This window comes from Anser anser (genome assembly GCF_964211835.1).
Source record: "Anser anser genome assembly, chromosome: 12".
Taxonomy (NCBI): Eukaryota; Metazoa; Chordata; class Aves; order Anseriformes; family Anatidae; genus Anser; species Anser anser.
The window spans coordinates 23,972,418-23,994,534 of record NC_139733.1 but is presented as its reverse complement, the minus strand read 5'-3'; the positions used below and the strand labels follow the sequence as shown (position 1 = coordinate 23,994,534).

General features: G+C 37.7%; 1 protein-coding gene across 7 annotated transcripts in view; it reads left to right on the top strand.

The window, feature by feature from the left end:
• The first annotated feature begins 2,578 nt into the window (after positions 1–2,578).
• Positions 2,579–22,117, top strand: part of NR2C2 (nuclear receptor subfamily 2 group C member 2) — a 46,466-nt gene continuing 26,927 nt past the window's right edge. For 2 of the 7 annotated variants that reach the window (XM_083795546.1, XM_083795541.1), the window contains exons 1-3: positions 2,579–2,980; positions 17,746–17,856; positions 20,622–20,822. In XM_083795546.1, the coding sequence (XP_083651672.1) occupies positions 17,785–17,856; positions 20,622–20,822 (273 nt within the window). In that variant the 5' untranslated portion in view covers positions 2,579–2,980; positions 17,746–17,784. Of the gene's footprint in view, positions 3,292–4,199; positions 4,615–6,232; positions 6,317–7,620; positions 7,721–17,745; positions 17,857–20,621; positions 20,823–22,117 lie in introns of those variants that run through there. The other 5 variants (XM_083795542.1, XM_083795547.1, XM_083795543.1 and 2 more) reach the window with 5 other exon arrangements.

Below are 22,117 nucleotides of genomic sequence, written 5' to 3'. Positions count from 1 at the left end.
TTAAGAGATACCAGTATATTTATTTGCATAAAATCACAATACAATCCCTCGTAAAAGCATATAGTTTTAACTTCTGATAACATTTTTTTTTTTTTACCTCAGAAACCACACAATTATCAATTTATACCTTGGAACATTTTTGTAAGATGGCACTAGGTGATTTTATTTGGTTTATTTTCAAATTACTGTGCAAAACATTCAGTACAGTATCTACAGGCTTTGTTTATCAAGATATACAATTCTCGTAACTGCATTTTCATTTCCAATACCACTCAGAGAGAGGAAGATGCATCTTTAAAGCACTTCCCCACATGTTGCCTTCCAGCAGTGTCAGTAACTGATTGACTCATTGGTAACATTGAAAAGCATACAGAATTAGTGGTAACATTCAAAACTATATATAATTTTGCTTTAATGAACTAGACCACTGGTCTAAGTGCAATATCCTACTTCTCAAAGTATCTCAGACCTTAGGCTTTAACAAATACATACAATCCACATGCTCAAAAGCACAGTGATATAAAACAGATGAATATCCCACAAAAACAAACAACGTAATGACAAAAATAACCCTCTGTCTTGACCACCAGATCAATTAGGTTTCAACACAAAAAAATCTTCAGTGCAACCTCCTCTCAAACCAAAATTCCCACAGTGTACAAACTCTGGGAGCTGTGGCTAAGCAGGCTGTATGCTCCGGTACACATCCAACAGGATCAAGAAATAACATGCTCAAAAATCATCAGCAGCACACATCTGCTTTATGTGCATAGCATGCCAGCGATTGCTGGTCTTTTGTCATCTCCTGCTCCATTATGCCACAGCAATCCTTCCACAGCACACATGGATTTGGTTGCCAATATATACCGTATTATCAACAAAAATCCCTTAAAGCCCAAAAACATCAGTTTAAGGAGGCAAATGTTTTCATTTTCTCTTAAGCTACCAGATTATTAATATATAGTGAAAGGATATTGCACCTTTTAATTGTTCAGATTTACATAAGAATATTTGACAGGACTTGATGGCCTTAGGAGACAGTTGTTCATATTTCCAGTTCTTCCTCAGACAAATCTCAAACTTGCTTCAACAAGAATTTTATTCATATCAAAAAATGTACTGACAAGTCAGTAAGAAAATTCTCTGAAATACATTTCTACCTAACCATGAACATAAGTGATGTGGGAAAAAAAAAAAGAGTAAAATTGATTATGATTCTGATAAAAACATTTTAGGATAGCAAATAGAAGGAAAAACTAAGGATTTGTTTTAAATTTGCCTACACCATCATCCAAAAGATGAGCATCTCACAGTTTAAAGCATTAAATTGCCATTTTTCCCCCAAATTCTCAAAGACAAGCGGTCAGAGGCTGTTCCACAAGTCATACCCTAATATCTAACCTACTTCATAAATGCGGGTATTATGAGAATTTTGAAAATTTTTACATATATGTTTAAAAAAGAAAAAATAAATATTTACACTTCAAAACTATGTTTTATGTAGAAAAAAATCTGCAAATGTGTTTTCAGTAATCGGCTTTTGGAGGTATGTACATGTCTGTGTTTTGAAAAATTTGAAAAATCGTTGTATAAAATATTTAAAATTACAGTAGTAAATAGGTACCTAGGACATTTTTTGAAATGTTTTCCTTTATCTATTGCAAGCATGTTTGTACATCATGTGCCTTAGCGTTATTAATTCCAGTCTTGTGACACCAAGGCTATCAGACACAGCCAGTTCTAATTAAAATCAGGGTGCTTACTCTAACTATTCAGACTATAGCATCTCCTGTTTAAGTCATCGTTGCTTCCAGCTTCTTTCTTCCACACATTTCAAAAGTTACTGTTACTTCACATCTTCCAGTTTTAATGTCTGACCACTCCTTAAGTCAGCTTCTGTCAAAATGACCAGACACTAAAGAAACTTCCTAGAAGTACTAAAATTAAGCTAGATCATTTTGATAGGTGTAGGTTAAAAATCAGCTACACACAATTATGACAGAGAACTGGGCCCATGAGTCAATATTCAATAGCCTCGGAGAGGGCTATTGATGACAAGCCCTTAAAGGCGGTAAGCTCTTAAACCACCGCGGACGTATGTTGCAAGAACACCTCACAACCCCCTATAATCACACGTTCAGAAGCAGAACAATCCTCACGGCCAGCTCTGCTGGGTGAGCCCTAGTCAGTGACAGCAACCTTACAAAACGAAACAAAAACTCACGATGGTCTGAAGGCAGCCTTAACAAAAGTCAGCACCAAATCCTTTGACTCAGGGTCTTCGGTAAAACCTAAGACACGCATCCCACGTACCCGTGGGATATTTACACCCACCCCTGCACAGAGCAACCACCCCGTACCAGTTAACTCCAGGCCACAGGAGAGCCGCGCCGCCAGGGCTCAGAAAGGGCTCCACCTAAGCAGGGCGCTACCCTGCCCTACCCTACCCTCCGTTTCAGAGGAGGGAGCCCGGGCGCCCCCGGGCGCAGGCACCCGCAGGCACCCGCAGCCCCTCTCAGCCGCCGGCCCGGGCGCACCGGCCGCCCGCCACAGCGTTGGCGCGAACGCGGGCAGCGGCGCAGGTAGCCCCTCCCCTCCCCTCCCCGCCCCGCCCCGCCGCCGTCCCGGCCCCGCCCCGGCAGCAGGATGGAGGGGGCCGGGGCCGGCGTGGTGCTGGGAAGAGGAAGCGCGGAGACGCTCTCGGGCGGCGGCGGGCGGGGTCACGAACTCTGACCTTTCACAGGGGCCCGGCAAACACCGTAACACTAAGCGCCCCCCGCCCCCCGCTCGGTGGCACAGCCCCGGCCCTCCCCCCCCCCCACCGCCCCCCGCGGACCCCGCCAGCCCCTCACCGCCGCCGCCCTCGCGGGGGGAGGGAGGGCCGCCGCTGGGCGCCTCCACCCAACGCAGGCCCGCCCGGGCCCGGGCCCGGGCTCGGGTCCGGGTCCCCGCTAGGGCACGTTTGGCGCCAACTCCTGAGGTAAAAATCGCTTTTTAGAATCGAGCCGGGCCGCTGGGGCCGCTTCCGTCCGGACCAGGACGGGCGGGGAGCATCGGGACCTTGCTCGGGACACCCCGCGAGCGGCGGAGGAGAGGGGGGGGCGTGAAGGCTTCGGTAACGTGCTGTTGAGCGGCAGCCGGCCGTGCCGTAGGGAGGCCTACAGCTGCCGGAGGGAGGGAGGGAGGGAGGGAGGGTCTCCGTGGCTCGGGGCCGGTCCGTTGCGGGTGTTCCAGCGCGGAGCCGCTGTGCTGGGATGTGGGCCCCTTGAGGTCGGAGCCGGTCCGGTCCCGGTGAGAGCAGTCCGCTGGCCGGGGGGCGACGGTCGCGGAGATGACGAGTGCGGGACGCGGAGAGGGAAGATGGAGTCTGAGCGGGCGGAGGCGGCGGCTTGAACCCGACCCTTTTACCTTTGCCACCGGGAGGGCGGAGGGGAGGGGGCGGCGGGTACTTTGCATACGGGGCTGAGGCCGCCGCCATCTTACCGGCCGCTTCCCTCCTGCCGCGCCCGGGCCTCTCGTAGCCTGACATAAGGATATACCGGGGGGAGGGGAACGGGGGGCCTAATGGCGGCGGCAGCAGCCCCGCCTGGGACTTGGCCGCCCGCCAGCGCCGCCATCTTGTGCTTAGTCGCGTCCCTCGGTGTTTTCCCTCTCGCTCGAGAGGCGGCGCCAGCGGCCTGATAGGCGGCCCGCGCAGCCAATCGGGGGCGCGAGTGGGCCGGCTGCCTCTCGGATGGCGCCGCGGCTGGGGCGGGGCGGGGCCGGCGGTCGCGGGGAACGGCGGCCAATGGGCGCCGCGGGAGGGTGTCCGCGGGCCCGCCCCGGCCGGGTTCGGCCGCAGGGCTCGGCCGCCGGCGTCGCGGTGCCCTGTCGCGCCCTGTCGCGCCCTGTCGCGCCCTGTCGTGCCCGTTGTCGCGGGGCTTCTGCCGCCTCCTGCCGCCTTCCTGCCAACGTCCCGCGGGGTCCGGGCAGAGCCTCACCTGCCTCCCCCCCCCTTCTCCTCCGTGCCGCTGAGGAGCCGCTTGCTGCCCTGCTGCCCGGCCTGGCCGAGTGAGGCGTGCGGTGTGAAGAAGGCGGCGTCGCTGGGCCATGAGCGCAGACGGCAGCGCAGCTGGGCTCGGCTGCGGCCGTCCTGGTGCGGTCCCACCCAGAAAGCATTTAGCTGGAGCGTGTGACTTTCCTCTGAGGTTTGCCTGCAACTTAGGGGGAGAGCTGGTTTTGCACGGTATTTTGTGCAGTAGCTCATCTGCGTGTACTGCAGTTGGCTGCCACCCTGTTACATTGGAAATGTTATCCTGGTGGTCCAGCTGCCTCCTTGCTGTTATAGTCTACTTTTATTGGTTTGTTTTGAGAACTTTTTTTTTCCTTATGAAGTCTACTGCTCAGGGGTTTTGCTAAGGAGGCAGATTTTGCTTCTTACGTCGCTCCGAAAGTCAGTGTTATGAATGCTGGCATGTCGATCTGGTCTGTGAGCTTCCAACTGCATTTGATCTGATTGCTTCAACTTACTGTTGTCTTGGGAGGGTAGAAGGTGCAAAAAACTTTGGATAACAGCACCACCAGCAAATCTGTTAGAGACTTACCACAGCAAAGATATCATTGGGACTTAAAAAGGTACTCCTACAAAAAAAAATTTCATCTTCAGGGTTTTTTTCATCTTAAAGCACTGAGAAAACATGTTATAAGCATATATTTATTTTTCATTATGAACTTAAAAATGAGAAAACAATGAGAAGGAATTACAGAACACATCGAGAAACTATCCATAAGCTGCAATATTAGATAGGTCTGGTGGAAATGGTCTGTAAACTCGCTATGCAGGCTGAACACTTAAAATAAAATAGAAAGCTGTGTGGGAAACTAGCATATCTGTGATTTCCACAGCGGATGTGTCAGTTTTGGTTATGCATTGTTACAAATGATCTTCCATTGACGTATACACGTCATTTACACATTTAATTTACCACAATAAGATTTAATCTTTTTAATTTAATGAATGTTGACATCTTCAACAATGTTAGCTATGTAAAAATTGAGTTTGGAGAGGGGTATATGGTGCTGGGGACATGAATGCGTTTTCCTATTATGTGTTTTGCTATTGATAGTAGTATTTATTTTTAATTTTATGTGAAATGGTTGCTTTGCAAGTATCAGCAGAAAGTTTAATAGAAAACGTATGTGCTGGTATTCAGGAATGCGTTTTTGTTACCTACTCTTGGGTCATGATCTGAACTCTGTCTCTGTAACAAGCAAGTCACAATTCGAAATGCACTGCATGAACTTGAAGCCTTAATTAAATTTACCCTTGGGGAGGCACAGCGCTTTTTTTTTTTAACCCCTGAAGAGCATGAAGCTCAAGGTACAGACACTTGAAGTAGTATAAAGCAATCCAGTAGTATTTTCCCCTCAGAGTTACAATACTATTACATTATAATTACAATGTATTTTCCATTATCTAAATTATTATTTTTTTAGATGTGATAGCCTATTTCCTGCATTGTGCAAGATGTCTGTAAGAATATGGGTGATCATGGCACTTTGACGGATTGACTCAATAAAAATTTGCTCAAGCACCATACTGAGATTGCTCTTTCCTAGTTCAGGGTATGGCTTAGTGGTGGACTTTAGTACTAGGTTGAAGGTTGGACTAGATGATCTTAGAGGTCTTTTCCAACCTGAACGATTCTGTGAATACATATGAGTAGACTTAGGGCGCTCTAATGGCGCTGTATTTTGCACCGTATCTGAAGAGATGTGAAGAGCATGCTATTAGAGTTAATGACTTTTGCAGGGCATAGTCAGAAGCCATTTTAATCATAAGGTTTCTCTTCCTTTGAGTTCAGGACAGCTCCTTAAAAAGTCTGTATTCCACAAAGTGCATCAGTAGTTGACATTCAAATCAGTCCTTTCTAATTTATGAAGTTAGTATCTCTTACTTGCTGCTTAAATAATAGAGAAAAAAGATATATGACAGGCTTTATAAAGTAAAGGAATGAGTATGTGCCTATAATAGTAGAACTTAGCTTTCTGAGTACTATGATTCCTACATGCATGCACTGTGCGTATATATGTGCGTACACACACATTCACACATCCATGGCATATCTTCTTATTTGTCAGATAAATCGAGCAGTGTTGTAAATTCTTAAGTCCTATCAGAGATTTCTTTAATAGTAAGGAAAAGCCCTAACTTTTGTGCCTGATGGAAGTTGCTGGCATCTTTTTCAAACAGGTTCTCTAATGATCTTGCTTCACCATGGCAACCAATATGGAGGTGCTGGCTCAGCAGGTAGTGGAGGCTCAGCAGGTGGCTGAGGTGAGTGACAGATGATACCACTATGTAAGATTGTCGTTGCTGTTTACAATTTATCATAAACGGAACAGGAAATCCTTATAGAGCGGTATTGCATCACAACGGGGAACAAACAAGAAACCAGTGCAACCCATACGTGGTTTGTTTGCAGTTTTTTTGTTCTGGTGGCCTCTGTAGTAGGAATGCATGTAGAAAGTTCACCATGAGCTGTAGAGAAACTTGTCTGTATTATGGAGTTTTTTGGTTTTCGTTTTTTTAAATATATATATATATATATATTTATTTTTTTCTGGTAACATGATAATTATTTAATCACTTTAGCCATGAAAGATTTCTGCTCATCTCTTGAGTTGCCATCTAAATCTGGAACGATGTTTGAAGATACCTGTTTTACTTATGTACTCTACTGAATTTACAATAGGGTGATTAATTTAAATCAGGCTTTATATTTTGCGTCTACATACATGAAATACAAGCATTAAAATCTACTCAAAGTGATATAGTCATGTCTTAAACGTATAATCAATGAAGTTTGGATGTTCAACGGCTAATATGTTTAAATTGACTCACAAACACTCAAACTGCATATGGCCATAGAAGATAAATAATTTCTCTTTCAGTTTGCAAACTTTAATCAAATAAACTAGTTTTTTGTTGTTTAAAGTTATTTGGTTTAATATATTTGGTTTAATATCTTTCAAAGTTACTATGGTTTAATCATATGATTTTATAATTATAGGATTTCATAAATAATGAAGGGCAAGTAGGCTAAGAGTCTTCTGTAGACAAGCCCATATCTTAGATATTTTGTTGGATTTTTGACTAATTGAACTAAGGTTATACCTTGATATTAAAAAAAAAAAAAAAAAAACAACCCAACCTTCAGTTCAAGAAGAAGCTCTATGTAATAAATGTCATTGGATTTTCAGAAATAGATTACAAATTCCTTATTTACAGCATTTTTTTCTAAAAAATGTTGGTTCTTTTAAAGTATATAATGACAATGATTGTACTACAATGTGGAAAATGGACTACTGAGTATGATGGAAGTAAGACCAAAGGAGTAGTTCCAAAAAAACTAAAATTTCACACTGGAAACTGACAAGTGATTTTTCATTCAAATTTTCTATATCAGATATCAATTTGGCAAGTATATTAAAAAAAAAAAAAAAAGTCTTCCAAAACATCTTGGAAATAAAAATATGTAATGGAAACACTGCAAACCATGTAGTATTTTCATAGAATTTGAGGTCTATAATCACATCTAAGACACATAAAATATGTGACATTTGTAATTCCTCGTGCAGGAAATGCACCGTGGTAACATAGTGTGATGGTTGTATCTTACCACTGGAGAGATCGCTTCATCCCAAGAATTTATGAAGCTCTGTGATTTCTTCCTGGCCGGTGGGTAAATAGAGGGCTTCATCTCTTTATAGTATTCGCCTCCTCCTTAAATTATACACTTGTCTGCTGCATAACCCCACGAAAACCAGTTTTCATGGAAAAAGAGTTGCAAACAGCAGTGTCTCGTTAAGAGTTGATTGATGTTACCTTTAAACTTTGAACCATTTTTTTATGAATGGTTGGGTGTCTGCAGTCAGATACAGGTTTTAATACAGCTAAAGACATTACTAATTTTCTTGAAGTATGCTATAATACTGTATGTAAAATCTAGTGTAAAGCTTGACATTTGCTTTAAATGAGAGGCTTTTTTGAAAAATTACTTTTTATCAGTGAAAATTAAGTGGAAGGAAAGTTATTAATCATGTACTGAATTTTAGTTTATGAATGTTGAGAGACAAGTTTTGAACAGGGTAACTTAATGCAGATATTGGCATGTTCAGCTGTATCCGTGTCAGTTTTTCAACATAATAGCCACATAGGTATTGCATGAGTTTATTGAAAACTTTGATGCCTAGCACCAACTTGGACTGTTGTGCAAGTAGGCCATTTTTTTTCTTGAGTAAGAGTTCATTGAGTTTGTTTTCCATGATACTGTGGCTGTATCACTGGAGTTAACTGAGTATTCTCCACTATTGTTTGTATTTTGTACTGAATATTGTTTTAAGGGCTTTCTAAAATTGTCCTTTTAATGGTTCTACTGCTTTTGCTTTCTTTATAGCAGTGTTGCTGCTTGCATTTTTCCAGCTGTGTATTTCTGAAGAGATTGGATAAGTGTTTCATTTTTAGTGTCTGCAGTTGACTATACTTCTTGTTCATGAAATTGGAGGACAGAGAGCAGCTAGGGAATTGAGAGGGAATTTCAGCTACTTCTCTTCATCTTGAGTTGCTTTTGAAAAGCATAAAAAATACTTCAATCTTAATTCAAAATAAGTAATGCCACTTTTATCGAGTATTTATTTAGTACTGTCACTATGCAATATATCAGTGGCCCAGGTTCAGTCCCAGCACCTACTTAGATTTAGTTTTCTTATTGTTTAAGGAAAATGTATTTTGTTATGAACGTTTATTGTCTGTGTGGCACCTTAGTTTTAACATGAAGTATTCAGGTAGAGCTGTCACTACGGGGAGGAATAAGGGCGATTTCCTTCTTCCAACATCAGTTCTGATGTGACCAGGAAGAACTTTTAACAGTAGCTAGTGCTGTCCCTTTCCTGTTCCATTGCGTCCTTCTCTTTCCCTGCTAGAGGCTATAGGGGGAAAATCACAGGAGTTGGATATCTTGAGCCTTGTGCTTACTGGGAGCTTATTTAGGCCGGCTGCATTGCTGGAGGATTTAAGTTTAATTCAGTTTCCCCAGTGCCCTGAAAAGAACTTATCAAAACCTTGGACCTTTCTGAAAGTACCTTTTGCAATGGCACTAAAAAAATACTGGTTATCTTTGTCACATATTCTCTTCAGATGTCTCTGACATGTTACACCATTGATAGGTCAGCAGTTTAGACTTACATCCAGGTGAAGTACTATGTGATGAAAAGTGAGAGTAGAAATGCTGCCAATCTGATCAAATATGTTTTTCACTGTGTTGTAAGAGTTAGTAAAGTGCAAAATAAGGCCATTTATTTTCAATATTTTATTGTTATCAGTAGCCATATTCTCATTTTGGATGAATTTTCAAAGTGGAGTTTTGATGCTGAATGTTCTCAAATCATTCTTACTTCAAATACAATTCACTGTTGATTGTTAAGACCTAGCCATACTCAGTCAGACTGAGGTATCTCACACAAAGTACATATTGGAGAAAGGAGATTCTACATACCTTACACAGCTTGGCAGACTCTGAATTCAAGATGTTACCAGATGTGATAATCTCTGGTGTAATATAGGTCAGCCAGGCGTTTATGTCAGATGTAGTCTGAGGATTTTTTGTGATGCAGATGAGCCAAGAATTACAGCTTTTTCCATGACCTTTGACTTAAAATGTCTTGTACAAGATATTGCAGCAGAATACTGTTAGGGCAGTAATAGTATGGATGATCTCTTTCTGAATCTGAATTTATCTGCCGTTCTACAAAGGGTCCAGGTGGTCGGCACAGTTCATTCTAGACAGTATCACTGAAACTTTTAGAAGATACAGATATTTTTCATGTTTGTGAAACAAATATTAATTTCCAGGCGGTACATACGCTTTTCATAAAGGCCTATTAGCTTAGTAGCTAAAGACATTCATTAGGAAACATATTTATAGAAAAAAAGTCTTTCTGATATGATTTGAGATGTAGCAGGTTTTTTTATGGTGTAAAAATTGGTACAGTATCTTTCATTGAAATTCTCTTTAACTTTAATGAGATAAAATTTGTAAAAAGTTTCAATTTCAGGGTACAGTTGAACATACTTGGTTTGCAGTTGCTTTAACAATGCCATAATTTCTGTTTTCTATAATAATAATAGTACCTCTGCAATTGTTTTCTACTTAGTGATACCTGACCAGTGCATTCAGGCAATACATTCACTTTGAGTTTTAGTAGCATGATTACAGGAAATGTTCTTCTATTTGAGTTAGAAGAACTAGAGGCTTTAGCGAAATTATGAATTCAAAAATTCCTCCAGTCTCTGGCCTATTGATTTATTCCCTTGATATATTTGTCAGATAATTCCTTCATTATCAGTTTTGGTGGTAGGGGAATAAGCTATTAAAAACAAACAAAACAAACAAGCAAGCAAAAAAACCCTGTCCTTATTAACTAAATTTTCAATAGGTACGTGTTTGTATGAGCATATCTACATGTGTGTGTAAAGAAAACACTACTGGCAAGTCAGTTTAGTAAATTAGTAAGCAATTTAACTGAAAGGCTATGAAGAAATCTTCATTATTTCAAAGAGCAACAATCATGAAATTTCTAGAGAACCTTCATTTCAAAGTCCTGTTTTTACACCAACACAGGCAGATATCAGAAATACAACGTAATACGATTGCAACTAAAATGTAGAGTTAGTTACTTTTCTAAAAAAAAAAAAGGTAGGAAAAATATAAATATATACTTTATATATATATAATTATATTTATATAAAATGACAATAAATAAGTAGAAGTAGTCTAATTTAATTTTGCCAGCCCTAGAAATGCACCTATTTGTCAAATACTTGTTTTTCAGCTTAATGATGCAAGGTAGTGGATATATATGTTTCTAAGTATATATTTTTTATTTCCTGGAATTTATGCAGATCCTCTGTTGCATTTAATGCAAATAATTAATGGATTTCCAAACACTTCAGCCTGTGAAATTATCACTAGTGAAACTTGGTAGTTTGAGAGCCCAGGTGAATGAAGTCCTCTCTTGATTGGTCCAAATCAGACAATTCTCCATGCCTTGCCACTTAGCTTCCACTTCAACTCCATCTTCCAGTAGTATACACTTGGCATGCTTTGTGAAGTTTTCTTCTCCCATTCTGCCTACTTGTATCTAGTTGCTCTGTGGGTACTAAAATTGAAATATTGGTTGTGTCCTCATGAACTTTTAAGGGAATCACATGCATAGAAGAGCATGAAATGTTTTTAATCAATACCAGATAGGATTGGTTAGTGCAGTGAATCTGAAAACTGCTTACATAGATGTCAAGTCGTCTTAAGTCCTAAAATTACATTTAATATTGATGGCTTCTTATCTTTTCTGCTCCCTCCAGTTGATATAGATCGAATTCCATAATCTCTCTGCACAGTAGCGAAAATTCCAGTACAAGATAGGTCCTGGTCTTCTGCAGACACATGCAAGAGGTATTAATGACATTTCCAATAAGTGAAATACATACAAGAACAAAAGTTAGATTCTAAGCAGAATGATAGATATCTGAATTCAATTCTGAGTAGTTTTACTGTGAAAATTACAATTCACAATAATTTCAGAATCTTCTTGAGAGTCCCGCTACTGTATTAAGCATAATATGATTAATATTAAACATGATCCAGTACTTAAAGGGTGGCTACAAAGAGGATGGAGTTTTTCTCTTCATAAGGACCTACGTGGAGAAGACAAGTGGCAGTGAGTACAAGAAGTACCAGATGAGGCTTTGTCTTGGTGTAAGATTTATTTATTTATTTTTTTAACAGTTAGAAGAGGCGATCACTGGAACAAACTCCCTAGGAATGTAATAGAATCCCCATCACTGGAGGTTTTAAAGATGCAGTTCAAGAGGGTGCTGGATTAGGCTCTCTTTTCCCATGAAAGGTTGGATGTGATGATCTCGTGAGGTCCCTTCCAACACAGACTGTTCTGTAATTCTTTGATAATAAACTCATTATTAATATACTCTTGCAACATTGTTCTATAACAATGTTTCTGCTGATATTAGAAACTCTAAAGATACAAAATAATAATTCTGCTTTACTATGGATGTTTATTACAGTAGCATATCTGATGTCATATAAAAATGAATGAAAGTCTTTGTATTATATCTGTGCAGCATATAATACTTAGTGTTTTTTTGATGGAACTAAAAATCTAACCCCAAATGACCTAAAAATCTAACATCTCATAGTTAAATATGCATTTTGTATATATATTTCTTGCTCAAGTCTTTGAGATTTACTAGGGCAGATAGGCAATACATTACAGGACACTATATAGCTGGTTGGTTTTATATTTTAATTCGGATTTCAATTACTCTGCTAACTTGTCTTTCAATTCAAAAAACAAGCAACTTAGTCTTTTTTTTTCTTATGTGTTCTTTATAATTTCTGCTCAAGTCTTACAAAGATTCCACCTTTGCAATGCAGCTGTTCTGAACTTCAGAGATGGGAAATATATTTCTGAGCAGAGGGTTATGTAGTGATAGAACATTATTATATTCAGGATTCAATTTTTGTTCCAGGAAAGATAGCTGCAAATTAGATATTATAAACCTCTTTCTTGAAAGGCAAATAAAAGTCTAGTGTTACAAGGTTATTAAGTATGGGGTCAGATATTTAGCACAAGAATAATAAAACTATAATTTCGGTGGGTGTTCTTACATGTTTAAGATTTCATGTATAATAGTTTCCCCCACACTACCTAACAATTAGTTGACCTGACATTTTAAGTTGTATCTGTGCTGTAAATGCAATGCTGTAGTTACAGTAATTATTCACAGTTACTATTTTTAGATAGTTGTACAGTAAATAACTGTGTTTTCTATCAAGTAAAGAGCCTGTTTTCAATAATGAGCACGTTTTAGAGCTAAGGTTGGGAGTCCTTGAAGTTAAAATATAACAGATCAACTTAAATATCCCCAGGTCACACATAAGACTTGCTAATGAAAATTCACTGTATTCAAGTTTACTTGCAAAAAAACCCCAAAAACAAAACAAAAAACACACACACCAAAAAAAAGAGACCACAACGTCGAGTACAGTCATTTTTGCCAGAAGTTCAGGTAGCATAACTTAAAATTTCTCATTTCTAAGAATTTCTAAATACTTTATTTTGTTTTCATTCATCAATCATCATTGCACCTTCATCCAAATGTTTTGCGATAGAAATTAATCACAAGAATCACCCAGGCATAACAAACTTAGTGCATTAATTCTTAATTGTAGCAAGATTGATCATGCTACTTCGTATTTGTGGGATCTGGACAAGTTTAGAGTGGCCTACGCTCCTTTAAATACGTTAGGTTAATAAACTTTAAGGCTAAAGATGCTCCACAGGAAACGTGGTGGATTTTCCTTTTAAATTTTGCCAATTTGAAAATAATTAAAATGCAGACAAGCTCTTTTCTCAAATTTCATTTAAGAAATATTCAGAGTGCAGGTTGAGGAGCTTAAGAAAGGAGGGGGGAAGCTTGATAAGCTGGGAATATCTTCCCCAGATGAAATTAATCTTATTATTAGACAAACTCCTTCAGCAGCTGGCAAAACAGCAGGAACACGTCGATTCTGCTTCCTTGGTTACAGGGAATGATAGTGCACTTGACCTTCAGAGGAGCAGGGTCATAGAGAGGGCATTTTAAAACAATTCTGGTTGCTTTCTTTGATTGGAATCCTCATTAATGGAGGCAGGTATCTGTGATCTCACTGAAAGTGACTTCAGCATTTCTTTTGGATTGATTTGACCTCAGAGGTTTATTGAGAAAAAATGTAAATAAGTCTGCAGGAAGGATTTGACACTGTAAGTACTAGAGTCTGTACAGTGTATAGCTAGGGAGCTTCAGGAAGCAAACAATACTAAATCTATTAAAACTTACTGTTTTTCCCTGTCTTTTAAAGTTTGTGTTTTGATTTATAATTATTTTTTTTTGTGTGTGTAGGGAGATTAGGGTCTTTTGAGCTATCTTTTACGTTATATGAATTTTCTGTCTATCTCTAAGCCACGGTATTAGTTGTTACTTTGAAATTATTGTTGATAAGCCTGTGTAAATTGCACTGAAGTTTCCTATGAAATAAGGGTGACTTTGTTTCTTTCACTATCTCTTGAAAGACTTCCAGTCTTAAAGAAAAGAAAGTGTATTTAATTTTTAAGAACATATTTTAGAATTACAAAAATGTACCATTGCTGACTTTGGAGGACTACATTTTTGTATATACAACTTCCACAGTGGCTGCTTTAAACAAGTAGTAGAGATTTTTCATGGTGTGGTGTTTCTTTTGAACAACACATTAGCATAGTCAGTGTTATTAAGTTCACTTACAGGATTACACATATAATGCGAGTCTAACAAGTGTTGCATATTCTCGGACTACTGTTGCTTTATTTTTATTTTTTTTTACTTAAAAAGTCAAATTTGTTGCAATTGAATGGGTAGGACTATAATAAATCATCAGAAGTTTATCCTTTCCTGTCCTTTATAGGTGTGTAACAATGCAATGTAGAAATTCAGCTGACAAACAAAATTGCAGAAGAATTTTTTTCTCTTGTTAATTATGTATTTCAAAAAATATGTTCCCTTCTTGCATTTGACTTTCTACTACGGTTCTTGTCCTGCTGTCAGCCAATGGCATAAGTATTCAGTCTTGAAAATAAACTTGAGATTTTCAGCAGTCAGAAATTTAAAACTCCTCTTCTTTCACTGTATTAAGTAGGCAAGCCTGAAAAATGAAGTTCTGTGTTTCAGGGTCCTTTTCCATCCTGAGTATGTATGGGTATGTTAATAAGAGTATAAAATTAACTTATATGTGCACACTGAAACCTTTATTTATAGAAACATTCTTCATTGTGCACCATATCTTCTCAGCCAAGATTTTGGCTAACATATTGTCCTTTTTTCAGTTTAATAAATACGTTCTTGACTATTTAAACATGAAAGTGACATATTGGCAGTTGGTCTCAAACTTATGCAACTTTATAGAGAACTCAGTGCTGGAATTAAGATAGCTGAGTAGTCATAGAATGAAGATGAGAAATAATATGTATATTAAAGGAGACTGTCAAAAAAAAAAACCAAACACCCTTTATACGAGAACGTAGTCCATACTATTAAAATTGAGATTTTTTTTGTATTGACGTCGTACTTAGAGCCATAGCTGTATACCAGGACCTTTTTGCAGCAAGTATATTACAAACCCAGAAAAAAGAAATGGCTCTTCAGTCGCCAAACATTTACAGAATTTGTGTATTTACCATGTGTGTATATAGGAATTATTTTTATAAGTTGCTACAAATCCTTGAACAACGTGGGAATACAGATCTGTTTCAAAGCTCCCAGCAATTTGTTGTGTAAGGTTCAAAGGTGCTTCTAAAAAGGCTAAGAAACCTATAATTGAAGGTGAAAAGATCTTCCTGCTCTAATTTAGACCTTTTAAAGGGTTCATAGTTTAGATAATAACGTGGCATGAAAGATAAGGAGGCTGTTGTTGAAATGTGTACGGCTTCATTAAAAGTCTTGTGTATTTTAAAATTGTTTCCCCAGAGACTGTGCAGTAAGTTTTCCTTTCTGTCCAAACAGGTTTTTATTTCCTTAAATTCATTGTAAATTATATCTTTGTATATTAAACAGGAAATGACTAAATTGACACTAACTTGTTGTCCACCTGTACAAGTTTTGATAAGTCATTCCAAGGGTATTCGAAATAAGAGGATTTAATTAAAAAACAACTTGTGAGCTTCCTGGTTTTGACCACCTGGCACTGCAGATATTAATGACTTCTGATACTCTCAAATTCCTTTATAGAATGTAATTATTGTAATCAGCCATATACTAAAACTGTATCCTGTAGATACTGTGGGACAGTGTAAATGTGTATTTAGGAGGTATTTATGAAAACATAAATTGATTAAAATTGAAATTGTAATTGCAATTTTAATTTACAAATACTGTGAGTTGCAGAATTTACAATATGAAATTCCTAAAATTCTGAAATTATAAAAATGTAAAATCTGTTAAAATTTAAATAAGGTTTATTTAGCGTACAAATCTAAGTTTCTAATTCATTGAGATTATAGAACATTTTTTCTAAAGAATTTTTGGCCTATTCATCTTGCTTTCAAGTAAGTATGGCTTAAACTGAGTGTAGAAGAAATCAGGAGTGCTGTATTCTGTTCTCTTTTTATAGAGTACATCACTGCAGAGTCTTATGCACATTCAAGTGGACTATCTGTATAAATTTATACTGTAACAATTCATAATACTTTGTATTCAGATATGTTGTACTTGTAAAATTTGCTGTCGGCAATCTTCAAAAATTGTTGTTTTTTTTTCCCCCTCATTTTACATAATAACTTTCAATTAAGAACGTGACTGAGAAAATATCCATCTCATACTGTTGTCTGTGGTGAACATTTATTTACTGTTTAGAATTCTATTACTTGCCCTTTCCTTCAGCCTGTCACAGCAAAATAGTACTCTTGTGCATACTGTTACTCAAATATTTTTGTAACCTTTCTGAAAATATTGGTGAACATGTGCAGTATAGGGCTTTAGAACAAAATTATCTTTTGTTTTGAATTTTCTCACAAGAATTAAAGTATTGATCAACATCATAGATTATTGACTTGTAAAATGCACCAGGAAAGCAGAGCGTTCATAATGTCACACTAGTGAAACCCTCACTAGAATGACAGGAGTTACCTACATATACCTCAATACGTGCCGAGATCTGTTGAACTGCGTGTTCCAAAAAAAAGTTGCACCACTATGAAGTAGAAAAGCAGAACAAGTTGGAAAAAGAAAACAGGAAACAGTATGAGCACACTTAACAAGTGGAATTATATTAAATAAATAATTATAAAATAAACATTATATAAATATTATATAAAACAAATATATCCAGATAACCAGCCATCTTTAAATTTATCTTTTTACCTTAAAAATAATATATTGTTAATATTCTTGCTTTTACTTGGAAAATGAAGAGACTATGTTGTTCAAGTGGGCTGTAAAGACACCATACTTTTAGAGAACTATATAGATGAGGTAAGGTCAGAGACATAAAAACTAAATGCCAGTTTGGTCAGATGGAAGGCATGTGCACTCTTCCAGCAGAATCTGCATATCTACTGACCCCATATATGTACTTGGGATTGAGGACATTTTTATTTAGGGGCCTAAAGAAAGCTTTACTAAATTTGGGCTACCTGAAAATTTAAAAGATGGTTCATAAAATACTTTAAAAAATAATTAAAGGGTGAAATATTTCACATGACACATTGAGTGTACAGTGTGTTTTTTTACAAAAGAAAAAAAATGGGGTGAATGCATAATTGGAAGTTGAAAAAAGCATATTTCTGCATTTCAGTAAACTGAAGAATCACATGGTTTAATTACATCTTGTTTGGTTGAGGAAAATAATAATTATCCAGTGATTTGAGGTGTTTGTCCTTTTTTTGGGGGGGGGGGGGGGGGGGGGGGGGGGGGAGTGTTTTTTGGTCATCTGTGAGATTCATTCAATTCCCAAAGAAAACAATGTTCTGATAATTCATTGAAAATGAACTCAAGTTGGTTTAGTGACTGTAACCTTTTCAATAAATACAAGTTGCATGCTAGGGTCATATGCTGTTTAGTAAATAAATATCTGTGTTTTAAAATGTTTAAATCAGAATTCTGTATGTTATTTACAGGTGCAGACTGTTCAGGCTTCACTATCTGAATCTCCAGTGATGACCAGCCCTTCCCAGCGTATCCAGATTATTTCCACGGACTCTTCTGTAGGTTCACCACAACGCATTCAGGTAAAAATCTATTGATTATGTGGCAAACTGTTATAACTTAATTTTTTTTTTTCATCTTCCTGCTCTCGGTTTATACAAAAGCATACTAAAGTCTATGGAAGATTTCTTTAAATTTTGTATGAACAGATCATTTTTATTGCAAATGAAACTTTCTCCTGAAGTATAGTTTAGTGATGACTAGTTGGTTGTATATATTGAATTGATAATGTAGTCAGTGAGGAATATTTGCAGAATTTAAACTTAGCCTGCATGTGTAAGTTGCCTGAGCTCTAACCATAGCGAATGGGCAGACGTTGTCAACAGACAATTCAGAACACCTGAGATCATCTCTAAAAGCATTCTTCTCTCTCCATGTCATCTTTAAAAAGAGCCAGTGGGAGACTAGCCTATTTAGGCTGAAATTAGCCTTGGGGATACTACACAGTGGATTGTCATTACTGATAGATAATACAAAGATGTATGTAGTGACAAGTAATACGAAAATTGTTAGGTATTAATGTTACGAGAGTGTTACAGTACTGATCTTTTTGTCCTCCTCCACCTTGTTCTGTGCCAGTACAATATTCCACTGTACTTTTGCCAGAGATGATGCTGGAGAAGAGGATCTTGTACTTCAGGGCATTTGGAATGGTCCTGGCAATGCAGCCTCTGTCACAGGATGGACTGTCCTTGAGACATGTTTTGATCAGGGTGGGAGGTACTTGGTCATTGTGATCCAGGAGAACCCTGCCCCTGTGAACAGCCCTGAAAACGTTTTTTTTAAATGACATTATCATTTTACTTAATGGTATCATGATGTAATTTTTTCACTAATATTTTTCAAAGACTCAAATTGTAGCATTTATAATGACCTACATTTTTTATGAACATAAAGATCATCCACTTCTTATTCAGTCATTACTATCAGTGTGTGTCTGATACGTGAAAAGTTACAAAGTTGTCTCTGATTTTTCTTTATAGATAGCACCACTGAGATGTTCTTCATTTATCAACATATTTAGCTATGTGTTTTAACTAAGATGTATTCCTTTAAAATATGAACAAAAGGTGGAATCAGGCAGCGTTATTGTTTCATATGCTGATTCTCGAGATTCTGTTACGATGGAAGTTTTCCATTTTTGATTCAGTCATCTGGTAACATAATCTCTATTTTGCCTGGTAGAGTAACCAAATCAATATTTACCTGCTATTTCATTGCAAGGTAGATGTTCTCACAGCATGTATAACTGAAGCATACTGCATATTTCATCATTCATAAGGTAGGCAACTTTTGTTCAATTGTGCAAAAAAATCTACCTCCTTATATTGCTGATATTTCTGGAAAAAACAGTTAGAGGAAGGAGCGTAGTAGGAAGAGAAAAGAGTGTTCCTGCTTCCTTAAAACATATATACAGGTACTATAATAGTTGTGTCAGTTATAAGCTGAGATTAGATTTCAGACTAGTTCCATTCGTTAAGATCTATATGAAAGTGATGGTGGCTGAGGAAAACATGTCAGGGAAAACTCAGAGGGTTTAAGAACTTAACAATTTAACAACACTGGGACTGGGGGTTGATGATTTTTCCTTTTAAATTTTGAGTTTATTCAGCGCTTCTTTGAAGTGAACTGGATTGGAAGTCATCCTCTTAAGCACTGAAACTTTTATGCAGATGAGACCCAAAATGGCTTATTATGTTCTGTGAATATATGACTAATAAATCCCTACAAATGTGTCTTGTCCAGAATTTAGTAGTAGACTGGTTTCATCCCCAACTTTGGGTACCTACTTCCTACATGTTTTTTTAGGTTTGTAATTACAAAATCTGAGGTGAGCCTTTCCTGAAGAGTTTCTGTAACATAGAAAAATCATCATCTCCATAACTTAATTCCTGTACTCATTGTGGCTTGCTACTCTAATGTTGTCTTAAGGCATTCTAACTCAGTAAAACCATTAGCATATGTTTAGAATTCCTGTAAGGCTTGTTATACAAAAAGAACATGACAACTGGCTTAAGAAGTCTAGTTAATCAAAATTTAGGAAAGTAAATAAGTAAATAACTTTAAAAAAGTTATTATGACACTTAATGCAGTCAATTTATTAGGAATGTCACTGTGTGTAAACTCTGAAATTTTTTTCAATAGTAATTCTTACCCTGGCTGTAAGATAAATACATAAATGTACTAAATCAAAATAGTTTATAGTCAGGTGTATGCAAAAGAAATTAAAATCTCAAGAATGTACCGTTGTGATTTTTTTGTCAGCTGGAATAATTTATAATTTAATTATTTATATGAGGAAAATTCTACGATGCTGTCTCACTAGGCAGAGCATAGGATGCATTTATGCCTGCCATTCATCAAGTGCAATGTGCTATATATTGTCCTTTTAGAGAACTGAGAGAATCAGTAAGGAATACAGGGGTCCTTAACATTACACTTTGTTCTTATTCTGGTTGGGTTCCACTGTGTCTAATTTCTCTTGAACAGTTAAATGCAATTACAATATCTCCCCATCTCTCCTCATTTTTAACAGTATCAGTCTCATACTTTTCACAAGTCTGTTTAGTATTTTCCTTTTGTGTGGTAGGTATGTAAATACAGAAATATTGTAAACATCTGTTTTAGCTTTGATTCTGTTGTTTTGCACTTATGTAGGTAGCTGTAATAACTTTGCACCAGTCTAATAAATTTACAAATAGCAAATTAATAAATAACAAGGGCTATTATGAAACAGTATCATATAATTCTGAGACAGAATCATAAAATTCTTCAATATGTTTTACAGATTGTGACAGATCAGCAGACAGGTCAAAAAATCCAGATAGTGACAGCAGTGGACTCATCTGTGTCTCCAAAGCAACAGTTTATTTTAGCAAGTCCAGATGGAACTGGTACGGGAAAGGTGATACTGGCAGCACCTGAGACATCTAATGCCAAACAGCTTATCTTTACGACCACAGACAACATTGTGCCAGGCAGAATTCAGGTAAATACAGTAACTGAGATAAACCACAGATTTGTGTATTTCAGTTACTAAGTTTTAGGTGCTTTAAAGTATAGAATTGTTTTTAAGAGACTGGCAATTGCAATAGTTTTCCTAAAGATCTAATAACATGGATATAGAATATATGAATTGTAGGCTTTTTTTTTTTATTCAATCCTAAATCTGCCTGTCTTCACGTTCCTCATGCATTCCATTGCATTCGTCATTCCTTGTTGTGGTTCTCATTAAAATTCTAACTATGCAAAGACATAAGCAAATACTTAAGCTGGAGCTTGTGAGAGGTGCCAGGATTTCAGGTGGTCTGATAGAGATTCACACGTGCAGAGATGCAACTTAGCTGGGCAAACTTATGTTCATAATGCAGTACCAAAGCATTGGAGTAGAAGTTCTTTGGAGCAGAAGCTGTCCTTTGTTACATTTGTATGTGGGTCTTGAGCATAGTCCAGATCAGTGAGAGCTTTGCAAAACAAATTATATAAACAATAATCCATCTCTAGTGAAATTTGAGATTTTTTCCTAGCATTCTTTTTTCAGGGGAAAAAAATGCCTGGACCCTATTGCTACTTTTAGAATAGAGAATATCATAGAATCGTTCAGGGAGTATTTTACAGGGAGCAGTATTATTTTTACACAAATATTTGAAAAATTGTGCAAACAGTCTTTTAAAATTTATTTTACAGTGCTACATGCTTTATATATTGTTACAAATTGGATTTTTTTTTATTTTTGTGTTAAGTGGGGTGTTTTGAACTGAAGTTTTGGGATTCAAGACCTTTGGAAGCCAAACAGTTTTCACAGAACCATAGAGTATCCTGAGTTGGAATGAACCCATAAGGATCATTGAATCCAACTCTTAAGTTTTCTGTAATGGATCTCTGTTTCAGGCTGTCCCCTGTAAACTATGTATGCCTATTAGCTACAGAGAAGATAAATGGGAACAGTGTATGGAATACAACAATTTTAGACATCTTTGGCTAAAATAGACAGTAATTTTTTTTGACAGTAATTGCAAGAAGGGAAGACTACTGTTGAGTGCACAAATGAAGAAACTTACTTCTCCTGAACAAAGTGGGAAGTTCAATTTGGAATTCATGTTTCGCTATGGCTGCTTTAACAGTCCCATTACTGACAGTAAAAACTCCCCTTAACTTATATTTTATGCCACTGAATTTCATTCCACATCTGTCATACCTGTCATACTCTTTCCTGTTGATACACTGGTCTTCTGTACACAAAGCTTCTTGCTTTCATGTCAGCAGAAAATACTGGCTAATTAC